This window comes from Calliphora vicina, chromosome 1 (genome assembly GCF_958450345.1).
Source record: "Calliphora vicina chromosome 1, idCalVici1.1, whole genome shotgun sequence".
Taxonomy (NCBI): domain Eukaryota; kingdom Metazoa; phylum Arthropoda; class Insecta; order Diptera; family Calliphoridae; genus Calliphora; species Calliphora vicina.
The window spans coordinates 131,528,004-131,544,780 of NC_088780.1; the positions used below are offsets into that span (position 1 = coordinate 131,528,004).

The window sequence follows — 16,777 nt, forward strand, 5'->3', positions numbered from 1 at the left end:
GAGTGATTTTGGAATTTATTAGAAATTAGAGGATGTTTTTCTACATTCACCGAAGAAATTCAAGGAAAAAAACGAAAATTTCAAAATTTAAACATAAATTATTTTAAACTATAAGAGATAACTTAACTTACCTCAACACATAAAAAAGTGCACATCAAATGCAAACAAATGTCTTTAGAATAACGGTACATATGGACACACCACTTTTTCCCTTGCTTTGTATATCAGGGTTAAGGTAGGGTCTGACAAGGCAAATATTTGATGCTTTAACTTCCCACTGGCTTTATTACAAATGTTCATTCATTGATTTCTGTCCATATTTGTACAAAGTACAAGCTGTACCTACATAGTTTTTCTAACCAGAGGTGGTTGACTTTGTCATTGTATCTCATCTTGTATTTTAACAGGATGGTCTCAAATTTCATTTTCCTAATAATCCTCCTCTACAATTCGATTATACAAAATTATTCAATCGGAACAGTAGTTTAGAGGATTCAGATTTATTAGCACTTTTTTGCGATTTGACCCACAGTGTGGCGGTGGATGGGAAAGATATTTTTGTCGTTGCTCAGTTCAAAATAATATTACACACTTCGTTGGTTTTGCGCGAAATACTGGAATATTATAGCGACACGTTGCCTGCATCTTAAGTTAAATACCAGTAAACAAACAAAAAATTAAATGCAATTTACATATATTTGAAATAGTAACTGACTGTTCCCCCGGCTTTTTTCCAAAAAAAAATAAAACAAAATCCTTTCCTTTGGCATTTATTTTTTGCAAAACAACCACAACTGGCAGGACCCTTTCTTTATCATTATTTTGCAAATACGAATACAAGCTCTTTCTTCCTCGCAACAACACCTTTTTAGAATTGTTAAATGTTAATTTGAATGAATGCACGAACCCTTTTCACATAGAAGTCAGTCACGTTTTTACTAAATATTTAAATACTTTGTTATTTAACGATTCATTAATTTGTTTGAGCTTTTTTCGCAGTCACTTGTTTTGATTTCCTTTTAATATTCGAATAATTTTTTTAAAATCTAATATTTCTTGCTTTAAAATTCAATTATTTTATTGAGTTTCTTTTGGATGTGTTCAAATATATTCAATAATTTTGTGACTGTTTGTTTATTTAACGTTAATAAAATTAAAAAAATAAGAAAATTTTCATTCAATATTTGTGTTTTGAAGTGTCAACCAGAAAATGGATGCAAAAACCCGTAGTGCTACCAAAGGAGCAAAAACTCCACTGCCATCTGAGAAGAAAAAGTTACAGGTGAGACTTTGGAAATTACCAAAATTTGAATCTTCAGATTAATGAACATAACAAAATGAATACATATTGTATTATCGCAAACTTGCACCGTAATCATGCGAAGTGAATGAATACATGTACATTAGGGATATTGTTATCTGAGTGCGAATCACTTGTTAAATCCAATTGTATATTTAAACTACAAAAGTCAAAATTTAATTAAATATTACATTTGTCTAATTACTTTAACCCCCATTAACACGAAGTGTGGTTATGCCTTAACTAATAGTTATACTGTCGGTTAAAATTATTTTTGTAAAAAAACTGTCAGTATAACTATTAGTTAAAACATAACCAGACTTCGTGTTAAGCTGGGTTTCCGCATACACCGTAATCGGCGCCGATAACGAAAACTGATACTGAAAAACGTTGGTGTTCGTCACCGTCTCGTTTCTGAATTGTTTTCGTTTCAGTTGGAGGCGTTGCGGCATAAAACAGAAACGAAATTATTACGGTGTATGTGGAAACGAAGTTTACTGGGGGTACATTACATATATTACATTTATTAACAACTAGCTTCACCCGGTGAGCTTCGCAACCCTAATCGTCTTAAAATTAAAAATGTGAAAATTGATTATAATTTTTAAACTAAAGGGCCTAGAGCGAAAATAATGGAAATCTGTGATCACTCATATTTTCCCCCAAAATTTTATTTTTATAACGAAAATTCCAAAATATCTAAAATTGCTTATAATTCGTCAACTAAAGGGCATAGAGCGAAAATAATGGAAATCTGTGATCACTCATATTTCCCACCAAAATTTGATTTTTATAACGAAAATTCCAAAATATATAAAATTGCTTATAATTCGTCAACTAAAGGGCCTAGAGCGAAAATAATGGAAATCTGTGATCACTCATATTTCCCATCAAAATTCGGTCTTCATGAAGAAAATTCCAAAATATCTAAAATTGCTTATAATTTCTAAACTAAAGGACCTAGAGCGAAAATAATGGAAATCTGTGATCACTCATATTTCCCACCAAGATTTGAGTTTTATAACGAAAATTTCAAAATATCTAAAATTGCTTATAATTCGTCAACTAAAGGGCCTAGAGCGAAAATAATGGAAATCTGTGATCACTCATATTTCCCATCAAAATTCGGTTTTCATGAAGAAAATTCCAAAATATGTAAAATTTCTAAACTAAAGGGCCTAGATCGAAAATAATGGAAATCTGTGATCACTCATATTTCCCATCAAAATTCAGTTTTCATGAAAAAAATCCAAAATATCTAAAATAAGCGAAAATAATGGAAATCTGTGATTACTCATATTTCCCATCAAAATTCGGTTTTCATGAAAAAAAAATTCAAAATATTTAAAATTGCTTATAATTCGTCAACTAAAGGGCCTAGAGCGAAAATAATGAAAATCTGTGATCACTCATATTTCCCATCAAAATTCAGTTTTCATGAAGAAAATTCCAAAATATCTAAAATTGCTTATAATTCATCAACTAGGGCCTAGAGCGAAAATAAGGGAAATATGTGATCACTCATATTTCCCATCAAAGTTTTTAGTTTTCATTGAAAAAAATCCAAAATATCTAAAATAAGCGAAAATAATGGAAATCTGTGATCACTCATATTTCCTATCAAAATTCGGTTTTCATAAAAAAAATTCCAAAATATCTAAAATTGCTTATAATTTCTAAACTAAAGGGCCTAGAGTGAAAATAATGGAAATCTGTGATCACTCATATTTCCCACCAAAATTTGAGTTTTATAACGAAAATTTCAAAATATCTAAAATTGCTTATAATTCGTCAACTAAAGGGCCCAGAGCGAAAATAATGGAAATCTGAGATCACTCATATTTCCCATCAAAATTCGGCTTTCGGCTAAAATTGCTTATAATTCAAAATATCTAAAATAAGCGAAAATAATGAAAATCTGTGATCACTCATATTTCCCATCAAAATTCGGTTTTCATGAAGAAAATTCCAAAATATGTAAAATTGCTTATAATTTCTAAACTAAAGGGCCTAGATCGAAAATAATGGAAATCTGTGATCACTCATATTTCCTATCAAAATTCAGTTTTCATGAAAAAAATCCAAAATATCTAAAATAAGCGAAAATAATGGATATCTGCGATCACTCATATTTCCCAACAAAATTCGGTTTTCATGAAAAAAAAATCCAAAATATTTAAAATTGCTTATAATTTGTAAACTAAAGGGCCTAGATCGAAAATAATAATATAATATGATCACTCATATTTCCCATAAAAATTCGGTTTTCATTAAAAAAATCCAAAATATCTAAAATTGCTTATAATTCGTCAATTAAAGGGTCTACAGCGAAAATAATGTAAATCTGTGATCACCATATTTCCCATAAAAATTCGGTTTTCATGAAAAAAATCTAAAATATCTAAAATTGCTTATAATTTCTAAACTGATGGGCCTAGAGCGAAAATAATGGAAATCTGTGATCACTCATATTTTCCCCCAAAATTAGATTTTTTTTATTCATGGGTCAAGCTTACAAATGTACTTACAATCAGTTAAGAAATAAGTAGTAAATTCACAACAAGAATATGTGGCTAAAAAAACCACAAAAAATATTGCCTTGTGTGGGAATCGAACAGTCACATTATTTGCTTGTGTTTGATAGTCAAGCTGCTAACTCACTGCTCCATGTACGAGTTATTTTATTGTAAGTTAACAATAGTTTTTACATCAACATATAAATGAATATGATATGAAAAAAAAAATTAATGACTTTGACAGGTGGCGAACCACTAACCTCCCGTTTTCCAGTCAAACACACTAGATAGCTGTGCTAAATGCAAAAGTTCATTACCTGTATAAAAATAAGTACTTATTCTAGTAAATAAAATAATGTGCTGGATAACCACCACTCATTACAAAATAATGCATGAAATAACTAGTTGTCATTACAAAAATTCACAACATTTTTGCTGGGGCTGTGACCACTCATATTTCCCACCAAATCTATAATATCTTAGAAAACTATAGTTCAGCAGATAATGGATAAACACTATTTACTTTGTATATGTGGTGTTACGCTCAATTTTACCGAAGTAAATTCAGAGAAGTATTGCTGCTTTAATGATAGTTCTCCAGATATTCCATTTTAAAACGATCGGTCCAGTGGTTTAGTTTCCTATAATGTACAAACAAACAAATAAACAGACATATGGATAAACACAAAATTCCTAATTTTACCCTTTTTTACTCATCTTTTGAAAATGTGCTTTCTAAACATGAGCTGAATTAAAAATGTTTCGTTTCAAAACAAATATTCAATGTTTTAAAACTAAAGGCACAAATTTTTGCCGTTTTTTCCTTTTTTATCAAATTATTTTTGTTAAATGTAAAGTGATACCAAATCAAGTACGGCAGCAACAAAACACAGCTATTATTTATTACAACAAAGTGGTTCCTGTATTAGAAAGTAGCTTTTGTTGACATTTAGCTAAGACACATGTTAAAAAAAGGTAATGCCAATAAAGGATTCACACTTCCGTTTTGCATTTTAAGAACGACCGTTAATTTTAAGTTTCTTTGTCATAAGTAGGGGGCGGATTTTCATGCATTTATTATTGGAAAATATGCGCCTAAAATATGCTTCAAAAAAATCAAAATATGACCTAAAAATTTAAAAAATATATATATATTTTTTAAATTTTTAGGTCATAAAATAATTAAGTATGGAATTCGAAATGTCCAAAAAAATACACAACACTGTTGCCAGCAGTTAGAACTCTTTAAATTATACCAGGAATTAAACAATTAAAGTTCTAAAACTATTTTTAAAATAATTTTTCTTCTGAAAAAACGATGGACGATATATTAATTGTAATATCTTGGTATGAATACTTGTTTAAAGCCATAATCTTTAGAGCTTCTCTATTTTGATCGTGCTGTAAAGTAGCATCCAACCTTAATTTTTATCACGTAATAACCAAGCAATTAAGCAATTAGTAAATGTATCCCTTATAGAGGGAAATAATATCTGATCACTTGGCTGACTCCAATTTATATATTTTGGGTCATTTGACGTGCTATTTGTAATGCAGAGAGAAGTCAATTGGTTACTTTATACATCCCATGGAATCTAGCATAAAGACAATTATCACTTAAGTGTCTCTATGTAATCTATAGTGTCTCTAAGTTTTCCAAAATCACTAGTTTACGACAGTCTCGTAGAAATGACTGTCAGGAGCGGTAACTGTGTATGTGAATCTTTCGATAACGAAATCTCTTATAAATCGAATTTGCAATTAAAACAAATATGAATGTTTTTCGATACATTTAATGAATTTTTGATACTTAAAAAAACTAAACTTTTTTGAAGAAAAATGTTTTGAAATGATAATTTTCAATTACTGTTAAGCAATGAAGAACTTAATGCCAGTTTCTCGATGTCGAAAGAAGTTAGTTAGTAAATGTTGTCTACTGCTATTTCTATAATAAATTCGACAAAAAAATTGTTGTCGAAACAATGTATTGCCCATTAATGACAAAAAAATATATTTTTATTAAAAATTGTCATAATATGCATATAAATATGCATTTTGAAGTAAAATATAACAAAATATGCATTATCAATAAAATATGCAAAAATATGCACTAACAAATCGATGCCATTTTGCAGCAAAATGTGCGATTCGGATAGATAATTGGTCTACATTGTATTTGGACGTTCTAGAAAAAACATGCATTTGCATATAAATCCGCCCCCTAGTCATAAGCGAGTACTTTGACTATAATTTTAACATGTGTTTTGTTAATGAAGCAAAGAGACAAAATACGTGTAAAAATGGTGAATTAACTTTAAAATCAATTTGAGTGCACAATGAAACATCATCGAGTGATCTTCAAGTATAAATAATTCTTATTTTTCTATGCATTCTTATTATAAATGCAATATTTAACATTTGCTCCAATAAAACGAAAGTGAGCAAATGTGTTAAGAACTCTATAAACTGAGTATTCTATTGACCGACTTGTGACTTTTGCTTTTCTTTAGTATTTTGGTACAAATTGCGATTGCACTTTGTTTCCGTAATGCAGTTTGCGCTCTACACTCCAGCGGGAAAAAGATGCAGTAAAGAGGCCTTCCTAAAGTTCTTATTTTGCATATACAAGGAGCGCTGTCACAGAATTCAATTTCGATCGAAAGTGGAATCAATGCCGTATTTCACTTCTTCAGAAAAATTAAAACGAAAATTTCTTTCGGAATGAAACCACTATCAGTTTTCAAAGTGTAATTGATATTTCTTTGTAATTATTTGTTTTTCTAAGGCAAAATCAATGTTTAAATATATATTTTTTTATACAAAAAAAATATTTAAACATTGATTAGGCTTAACTATGTTTAAAATTTTGATAAGTTACCCGGCCTAAAACTTTTAATCAATTTCTTTACCAAAAACTTCACTTTTGTTTTAATATAAAAAACGCTGCCAAATTAAAATCAGAAATACAGTGTTATTAAATATTTTTGGAAGTAATAAATTACACGGAATCTAAAGAACATAAAACGAAATCGAACGGAATTGAAACCATTCCGAACAAAATTTGTGACAGCCCTGATAATGTCTACATTAGAAATTCAATTAAAAGGCCTGGAAATCAAAGCCTAATTGAAGGTCTGCTGAAGCAAGCTTTGAAATATGGTTATTAGGAAAAATATTCTTAATGAATAAAACCTAAAGAATTTAAAAAAAATACTTCACGCGAACTTGAAAACATCATAACATTTGATTACTAAATTTTTAGAAGATTGTGTACCTTCTTCTTGTTTCAAAATAAAATTTATTATAAAGAGTTAACATATAGGAATAGTTGCATAACCAATCAATCATGTTTGAATTTTAAATAAAGATTTGTTAGAACATTTTTTTGTAATTCAGGGGGGTTACAAAAAAAAATTCGTTCGAATTTGTATGCTTTTTTAGAAGGATAAGCAACACCCTTCTTGAACTTAAGTGTGCTTTGTCTCATCAAAAATATTTTATTAAGATTTTTGTAATACAATAATTAAATATGTTGCTAGTTAATAAAAATTAATTGAATGTCTCAATATTATTTATTAAGAAATGCAAATTCTCACACATTTATCTTTCAAGGACCAGAAACTTTCCGCAGATGAAAAGTCATGTATAGCCGAATTGAAGAAATTGTATTTGGAAACAATAAAACTAGATGTAGACTTGCAGCGCGAAATCTACAATCTTGAAAAATCATTCGAGAAGAAACACAATGCAATTTTTGATAAACGCACTAAACTATTAGAGTAAGTTTTAAAAACAACAAAATGAAATTCATTTTAAAATTTATTAAATTCATTTTCTTAGCGATTTCAAAAATGTAGCCAAGGGTGGAGATGCAAAAGATGAAGGTCACAACATTAACAATTTCTGGCTGAAGGTCTTAAAATCATCCTATACGGAATTTATAAGTAAAAGGGATGAGAAAATATTGGTGGTAATTATTTGAAAGAACAATGAAATAATACAGTTTTAAAATTGTTATTATATTTACATATTACATATTTAGCATTTAAGCGATATACGTTCAAAACTTTATAATGAACCGGACGTAAAATTCGTTATTGAATTTTTATTTGAGCCCAATGAATATTTTTCTAATCGCATTTTAACTAAAACATATTTCCTTAACTGTTTGCCGGATATGGATAACCCTTTGTCTTATGATGGGGCCGAGATCTATAAATGTGAGGGTTGTGAGATTGATTGGAAGCAGGGATATAAGGAACATGATAAAAAAAGTAAATTAATTGAATGTGGTGAAATAAGTTTTTCGTAAAATTACTATCATTAATTTTTTGCATACCATTGCAGGTTTGACTTCATTTTTCGATTTTTTTGATCCACCTACACTACCTGATAATACCGAAGATCCTACTTATGCTGATATTAATGTAAGTTTAGAAACCATATGATATTAATTATTTTAACTTATGCTTTGTTATTGGTTTTGAAAGGTAATTTTACAAAATGATTTCGAATTGGGTTTCTATTTGAAAGAACGTGTTATACCCAAGGCTGTAATGTTTTTCACCGGCGAAATAGCCGATTGCCTAAGTTCTGATTCGGAATCTGATACCGATGATGAGGACACCGAAGGCAATCCAACTTCTGAATGTTTCCCAGCAGCTAAATAATTAAAACAAAATCTTTAAATTAATGCTAATTATACATATATATAGAGATTACAAACTTTATTATAATTATAATCATAAATCTGAAATTATTTTGATTTTAGGACATCTTCCAATTACTTTACATAATTTTTTTTGTTGATTTTGTAACGGTTTCAAAAATAAATTTTAGATTTAAAAAATAATAAAATAACAATAAAATTAAAACACATTTAACAGTTACACATGTTACTTTATAATAGTAATTAATAATAAAAATAATATTGACATCATTTTGGAGGTGTGTGTGTGTGTACTAGGGGTGGGAGTGTGAGTTTTAAATATTTATTGCAAATAAAATAATCCAAGTTTTCTAAAAAAAACTCAGTTAAGACAAAGTAAAACTAATATTAAAAATGGCTCTAAAAATGTTTGTTTACATTAATAGTTTATTTTACATTGTTTTAATGTACTTTATGTATATAATATAGAAGTAAAAAGGAATTATTTAAAATTACTTGTTCCACATGCCAGGATGATGTTCAAAGCAACATCTTCAGCTAACGGATCAAACTGTTATCTGAAATAAAAATTATTAAAAATATTATTAATTAGTTATTCAATAAAATACAATACAAATATATTGTGCTTTTCTTTATTCCGTGTCACGATCTAGAAGGTACTCCGATGAGTCCATGTATCCTCATTTGAGTACCGTTAGTAAAAAATTAATAACTGATATAAAAAATACAGGCTGTATGTTGTGTGGGGTCTGTTGCAAAAGTTTGTAGGTCATTGCATCAGTCAGTATTACTGACTGATTGTCAATATTTCGAATATACAAAATATCTGTGTCAAAATAACATATGATTCAAAATGATACCAGTGTTTGTATTTATTCTGTATCGTTATAGATATCGTAGTCGATATAGCCATTTCCGCCTGTCTGTTGAAGTCAACTTTCCGAAGCTTCGAAATAACTTGCATATCGTTGGTGTCATGTAGAAAGGCCCTAAGTCACATTTTTCACACAAATACACATCGTCACAAAAAATTTAATGCAATAGTATCAGGAATAACGGTTTTACAATCAATTGGGTAAAGAAAATTACATTTTCATAATTACCTTCTATAAATATCAATTATTTGAGTAAAGGTCGTTTCTACATGAGACCAATGAAATATGATTCATGTATACTTTGGAGAAGGGTATATAAGATTCGGCACAGCTTAATATAGCACTCTTACTTGTTTTTAAGTAAATTTACATATTTGAAAAATTTGTGTGCAGATTTTGTATATTTGCAATTTGTATACATATTTTGTAAAGGAACACTAAATAGGTCCATGAGACATGTGCGACAGTTGATTTACATAGCTTGAATCAATGTATATATTTTAATATTGTCTTTTTTCTTACCTTATATTTCCTGCGTGCTCTGCGCACACTTGCATACATCAAATGTTTGGAAAGTTGAAAATATTTAAATGTCGCTTTATCGCTCTATTCCATTCCATCCATTTTTCAATTATTTTATAAAGATCATTTATTGTTGTCTAAATACGGTTTCACGAAACTGTTGTTTCACTTTTGGTAACGCCTAATAAGTGTTCGGCTACGACTTTGCACTCGGGTTTCAAATCCTTAAAACGTTGCAGCCCATCTAGGGTAACACTAGTGCCACTCACATCCAAAAATATCAGACGCGGGGAACACTGCACCAAATGTTGCAGCGATACATCTGTGACAGATTTATAGTCACGTACAGAAAAACGTTCGAAACTATTTTCAAAAGGACGATTATTGAAACGTATCCAGACGACACCCTGTTGTACGGGTTGGCGGGTGCGTCCGAAACAACAAACACCACGATCCGAAATAGTACCACGAGATTGCTGGCGGTAGGACGAGGATAATGAGAATAGATTTAAGTGATATTCAGCACCATTCTCTTCGCCAAATAAACGATCTGGGCCACCTACACCCACCACACGGCCCAAAGGATTTACAATATCCCAAAAGAGATTGTGACGCATCATTTGTTCGATAACGGGTGGGGGTGATTGTTGTTGCTGTTGTGGCTGGTTCTGCTGATGTTGAGACTGGCGGGGCCGCCGCAAGGGTCTTATAATATTGTGATCGCGTACGTTTACGTGCGAACAATCAATAGAAATTCTATTGCGTACATTCAAGTAAAAAATGTGATCTGGCCGTGGCAGAAAACGGCTGCGAGCTGGGGCGTTTGTACCAACTAGAGGTACAATATTTGGTGATAAACTAAAACTTGGGGATGAAGTAGAGGGAGTCGAGCTTGAGCTTGGACCTGCCGCATTATTTTCCGTAATACTACTAGACTTGGGCGATGAAGATGAGGAGGATGATGATGACGACGACATAGATTCACTATCATTGAAAGATAACGATGCCGGCGTATTTAGAGAATCTTTAGTTTTCTCTGGTTTATCCTCATTTTGATCCGTACCAGTTAATGAACGAGAGGTAGAAGGTGTTTCAGAGTTTAATGAACTATTTGCATTTGCTGCTGAATTGGAGGATGTAGATGGCATTTCTGTAAGTATATCTGAATTTGTGTCTGAATGTGCTTCCTGATTATGGGATATATCGTCTCGAGTACCCGAAGATGTATCAGTTTGTGTACTGGTCTCTTCTTCTTCTTCAGGGCACTGTAAATAAATTTCCTTCAAGGTCTCCACAGCATTGAAACACTGTAAATCTGAATCATTCAAAGGTGTATCACGTAAATCTAAAATCTTAAGAAAACAATTAGGGTTATTAGATTGTAGAGCGTAAATTGGACAATATGTACTTACTTCCAACTGTTTGAAACCGTGTCGTGCTGCTATACTGCCATATGGTATGAACTCTTGCATTAGCCAACATCCTTTTAGACTCAAATAGCGTAGTAATGGAAGTTTTGATAAAGGCATTACGTAGTAGGGATCAAACCAAGAATTATTTTCAATGGCAAGTTCTTCTAAATTAACTAAAATCGTATCGATGCCAGTGAATAATGACTTGTTACTGACCACACGTACGTTGCAAGTGTTGAGTATCAAACGTTTAAGTGTTTGGGGGAAATCTTTTAAGGTAATCTAAATTTGAGTAAACAGAAATCAAACATTTTGTTTTAATAATTTCTCAAAAAAAAATTGGGTTGAAAATCAGATTGTGTTTTTATTGGTGGAAAAAATACACTTTTGATTAAAATAAATTAATTAATCGTTCTAATATAGCGAAATATTTTTTATTAAAAAAAACCTTAAGCTTAAATAAATATAATTTTAAAATTCATGAACATTTTGAATTGTTTAATTGTAAAATAGTTTTTTAACAATCCTCATATTTCGAGATTATTTTAAGAGCTTTCATCATAGAATAAACGCATAGAACGGAAGGAGAGAGTAAAATATTACTCTCTTTTCACACATACGGGTGATACAAAAACAAAATACATGGAATACATTCTCATGAATTAGGTTTCTGACAACAGACTTACATTTTTTGCACTCAGTTACCTATCTAGTTTTTAATTTTGAGTTTTCGAACAATATTGCATTGTCATGCATGATTTTATTTCAATTATTTGTAAATTTTTCGAACAAAACTTCGAATTTGATTTCGAATTTTTGAACATAATATTGCATATTGCAGGTCTAAGCATGAATGCTGAATTTCAACCTATTCGGTCTGCGAGAACTGGTTCAAAATTCAGTTACATATTTTGATCTAAACAAACATGCAAAAATAGTGTTTTTTGGTCAAAAATAGTCTATAAATTATCAGGGAGCTAAGAACACAAAGCTATTGTAATTTGTTTGTACATCTCATGCATATTTATTAATAGCAAAATGTTCCCGAATATTTTTCATATATTGATACTACAAGGACTGTATCTTTTTAAGCATCCAGATCCAAGTACTTATACTAGGGTCACAAATGAATGTTGTAAAAACTACTGAAAGGCAAATGAGCTAGTAGTAGCATCGGTATACAAATATTAATAATGGTTTTGCGATAATAAATAACCCAACTAATATTACAAAAAATAATCTAATTTTACCTGATTAAAATCCAACGTCACACCATACAATTCTAATGTTACCAATTTTGTGCATCTTGTTGTAAGAGAATTACGTATAGTTTGGTTGAAATGTTGTATCTCTCCCTCGATATGCTGGGAAGGAGATGGTCCTCTCAGTTTAATACTTTTAGTTTTATCGTGAGATCGTTCCAGCATATCTTCTAAAATACCCAAAGGCAAAGGCTCTTGACTAAGATCTATGTTTTCCCATAGACGTTTGTCCAAAACAAATTTTTGAAAACGTTTGCAGACACTGAAAAATACATACATATATAAAAACAAAAGTAATTTAAAATTGAGCACGCACAGATTTTAGTAACTCATACAAAGATACATATAATTAATTAATTTTCATAAATGTAACTAACGCTGGAAAATAACTATTGTAATAGAAAAACAAATATTGTACATATGTACTTACTTCATTAATGCCATCAAAGACCATGTATCTAAAAATTTAAATATCTCATATAAAACTTCATCGCATAATTCCTCCAACAAGAATTGAGATTGCAATTCTTCCTCATTATCAATATTGATGGATTCAAGCGGTGTTTTATCATCTTCGGCACCACCATCACCATTTGTTATGGACGTTGCATTTTCATTGTTTTCTTCTGGTATTGCCGATGTTGTTGTAGCTGTTTTCTTTTTTGGTGACTCATCTAAAGATTCTGTTAAAGAATAGTGCCGTTTACGTTTATTTCCAGTTTCTGACCGGCACCCGCTCAGATCATCTTCAATTTTATCTCTCGTTAAATTATCCATAGCAAACTAGCTGATTTATTGTTATGGTATAATTTCAACAAAAATTAAAAAATTTCCTCAACAATATTTTTCAACGTAATTTTATGTATTTTGCGTTTTCTTCTTCTCACAAAAGATGCAACGCAGTATGTTCAGTTAAGATGTTAACAAGGTTGTATTGAAGGAGTATGTTTAAGGTACTTCATTACTACAAAATTCTACAACTATGTGTTGTTAAAAATACAGCTGTTCAGTACTTTTTTGGTACTGTGGTCGAGTGAAAGAACTGCATGCGGCGCAGGAATCTTGTTATAAAACCATTATTTTCAAAGAAAATCATAATATTATTAAAAAATAATAATGTCTTTGTTAAAACAAATCAGTTTGTTAACTAACTTACGCAATGCGGCCATTAAAATCTCTGTGCGAACGTCATCTACCAAGGGAGTAACATTGTCATACGACAAAGATCCGCAACCTTTATTTACCGATCCAGAGACACAAAAGTTGTTAAAATCCATTACCCAGTTAAAGCTCAACAAAATATTTCGTAAACATACCACCAAGGATAATTCGGTAGAATATAAATTCATGACCACCGAAGAGTTGGAGGAAGAGTTCCGTAAAACCGTAGAAAAAGCCAAAATAAAGTTACAAATGCCACCAGTAGTTAATATTAAAGAAGATGAACAGAGAATAATTTCAGAGGATAAAGCCTTAAAAGGATTTTCTAATACAAAATTTGTTATTACAGACATTACCTTCGGTGTACGTAATACCGATCGTAAAGTAGTGGTACGTGAAACAGATGGTACTTTGCGTTATGCCCCCATGGATGTAGCCAAGCGCATGAAACAACTGTACGTGCCCATGGAGGGTCGTAATATACAGTTACCTAAAATGTTTGAAGATGAACACTTGCAAAGATGTTTGGAAGAACATAAGTATGAATTCATTTTGGATCGCATTTTGGTTCAGTACGATCCCAACGAATCGGAATTCCATAGGATTAGCGCTAAGGTATTTCAGCATTTGAATGAAACCAAAGAATTCGAACAATTGCGTTCAACTCGCCACTTCGGTCCTATGGCATTTTTCTATGCCTGGCACAAAACGATCGATGATCTGCTGTATGACATGATTAGACGTGATTATTTGCGAAATGGCGCTGAACTCATTTCTCTTTATTATAAAATCCACAGTATGTCAGAAAATTATTCCGAACTTTTGGCCAAACTTGATCAGTATAATGGTTTAGAAGATCCCGCCCTTAAAGAATTAAAAAGTACTTTGAAATCTTCGATCAACGAGGATATACACGAAGAAATTGAAACAGCCATTGGAAAGTCAGCAAAAGACTTTGAGGTAGATGAATTATGTTTGAAATTTATCGATAACTATGTAGCCTCTCATGCTCTAAAGAAAGTACAATTGGAACTGGCCATACAAACGCTGAAAGAAATTAATGCTGAAAAGAAACAACTGTATGAGGGTCTAAGTAAGGCACATGGAGTACAAAAATCAAGTTAATTTTATGAAATTGTTGAAATATTGTTTATTATAAACTAGTAATCTAAAATAAAGGCAGTCGAGAATAAAAACGAAAAATAACAATGTAAAAATATAGTATATTTTTTATTAATATGTATTAAACATGTTTGTAACAAACAGGATAGAGATAACTATACCATGGTTACAAAAAATATTAGTAATTAGAATATATTCTTATTATAAGCATTGAAAATAAAAAATGTATCAACATATTTATGCATTTGCTCTGGCACGTCTTTTTCGTATTAATCGTTTGCGAAATTTTGTTAAACACTTGCTGCGATGACGATTAAATACGGATATGTTGGTAAATGATCTTAAGCAAATCTTACAAACTCCTTGTTTAGCAACGCGCTGTGATAAGAATGTCTTCACCAATGTTGTACGTTTCTTGAACGTATGCAAAGTAAACACACGCACACGACATAAACGATCTTTTTGTGATTCCAAACCATAGACTCTAAATCGTTTCCGTTTGGCGGTCGTATAACATTTACCTCTGATTAGGATATGACGTAAAAATTCTTGACCAGTGCAAAAGCCTTTGCGGCAAGCAGAACACTTGTACATGCGATTGTTGTCATGTTCGTTTATATGATCGTATAGTTCCAAACGAGAAATAGCCACTACACTGCAGCCATGATGGGGACATTGCAGAAAAGCCTTCTCCAATTGACGCACTTTTCCACACTTGTGCTGAAGTAGCAAATTCTCGTTGTCCAAGTATTGGCCGCATTTAAAACATAAAACCCTTGGACCACGATGAATGGACATGTGGCCATAGAAATATTTATTCGACTTGCCTATCTCTCCGCATATTAAACATTCTTTATAGTCTTTGTGCTGCGTTGAATTATCTTCAACAAATTTCCTAAAATTGTCCATTACGGTTTCCGAATTTTCTCCATTCACAAGTGGTTCTTCAGTCATTGGCAGCCATTCACCCCATACGTCATCTAATTCCTCGTCCAATTTACATTGTATAGCAATAGACTTCATATTTAGAGTTGAAACATCGGTCTGTTGTACTTGATCATTAAAATTACACCTAATAATCGGCATATTTATACCACTGGTTGCTCCTAAAGAATTTACGGGCAAAACTGAAGCATTCACGTTGGTAATTTGCAATTGAGATGTATTGCTCTGCGGTATGTCTGTAACTGTTGGTTTTGATGTATTTTTGCTGGCTGATAAATTAGTGACAACATTGGTATTACAACTCGTGATAAGCTCTTTATTGCTTTGATTTGTTAGAGCTGATGCTAGTGGTACTATTGTACCTGTTGTTTGTTGTATTAGTGGGACTGGTTGGGTGGGTCCCTGTTTTGTTTGAATACTAAGTGTAACTGTTGTGGGTTTAGCAATAGTTATGGCATTTTTCTGCGAGACCTGTTGATCTTCCTGTCTACTCATTTCCAAACTTCCATTTTTATTAGTAATGTAATATATTTGTTCATTTTTCTTTTGCTTAGCAGCCGACTGAGTTATAAAACGAGTTTCCACGCATATGGTTTCAGGAATTTCATTGCAATTAAGCACAAAAACATCCTTAGGGGTTTTAGTTGTTGCCATTACTTTGGCTAATTTTAATTGTTTTAGTTATAATTATTATTTATTAGATTTTAAGAACAAATCAAAAAATGTAAATTTGTTGATGATTTTATAACAGCGTTGACAAAATATGTATTATTATTATTCAACGTTGCCACTCATAAAATATTTTTCCTACCAAATTTCTGATTAAAAACTACCAAAACCTTCCAAATTTTGGATATTTGGAAATTCTTTATGGATTCGTTTCAAAATTAATAGTTAACTTAAAATGTTGCGGGTGGTAATTTACTTGGCCAAATTTTGTTTTATGTTTGTCATATTTTGTTTAAGTGTAGCCCTCTTGTTTTTTTTTATCAT

At 31.2% G+C, this 16,777-nt stretch overlaps 4 protein-coding genes across 4 annotated transcripts; 2 read left to right on the forward strand and 2 right to left on the reverse strand.

Moving 5' to 3' along the window:
* Window positions 1-1,081: 1,081 nt before the first annotated feature.
* Window positions 1,082-8,644, forward strand: mil (milkah). Its single transcript, XM_065515830.1, has 6 exons — window positions 1,082-1,282; window positions 7,429-7,595; window positions 7,657-7,786; window positions 7,859-8,090; window positions 8,164-8,243; window positions 8,307-8,644. The coding sequence occupies exons 1-6, from the start codon at window positions 1,211-1,213 to the stop codon at window positions 8,484-8,486; spliced, it is 861 nt and encodes a 286-aa protein (XP_065371902.1). The 5' UTR covers window positions 1,082-1,210; the 3' UTR covers window positions 8,487-8,644.
* On the reverse strand, window positions 8,500-13,446 carry LOC135963839 (uncharacterized). Its single transcript, XM_065515829.1, has 5 exons — window positions 12,987-13,446; window positions 12,545-12,818; window positions 11,295-11,576; window positions 9,883-11,234; window positions 8,500-9,042 (listed from the first exon to the last, which is right to left on the reverse strand). The coding sequence occupies exons 1-4, from the start codon at window positions 13,331-13,333 to the stop codon at window positions 10,032-10,034; spliced, it is 2,106 nt and encodes a 701-aa protein (XP_065371901.1). The 5' UTR covers window positions 13,334-13,446; the 3' UTR covers window positions 8,500-9,042; window positions 9,883-10,031.
* Window positions 13,447-13,591: 145 nt separating this feature from the next.
* On the forward strand, window positions 13,592-14,934 carry mRpS22 (mitochondrial ribosomal protein S22). The gene has a single exon (XM_065515833.1). It carries the CDS (start codon window positions 13,673-13,675, stop codon window positions 14,840-14,842), a length of 1,170 nt encoding a protein of 389 aa, XP_065371905.1. The 5' UTR covers window positions 13,592-13,672; the 3' UTR covers window positions 14,843-14,934.
* Boh1 (Buddy of Hmr 1) lies at window positions 14,921-16,531 on the reverse strand. The gene has a single exon (XM_065515831.1). It carries the CDS (start codon window positions 16,436-16,438, stop codon window positions 15,077-15,079), a length of 1,362 nt encoding a protein of 453 aa, XP_065371903.1. The 5' UTR covers window positions 16,439-16,531; the 3' UTR covers window positions 14,921-15,076.
* Window positions 16,532-16,777: the final 246 nt, after the last annotated feature.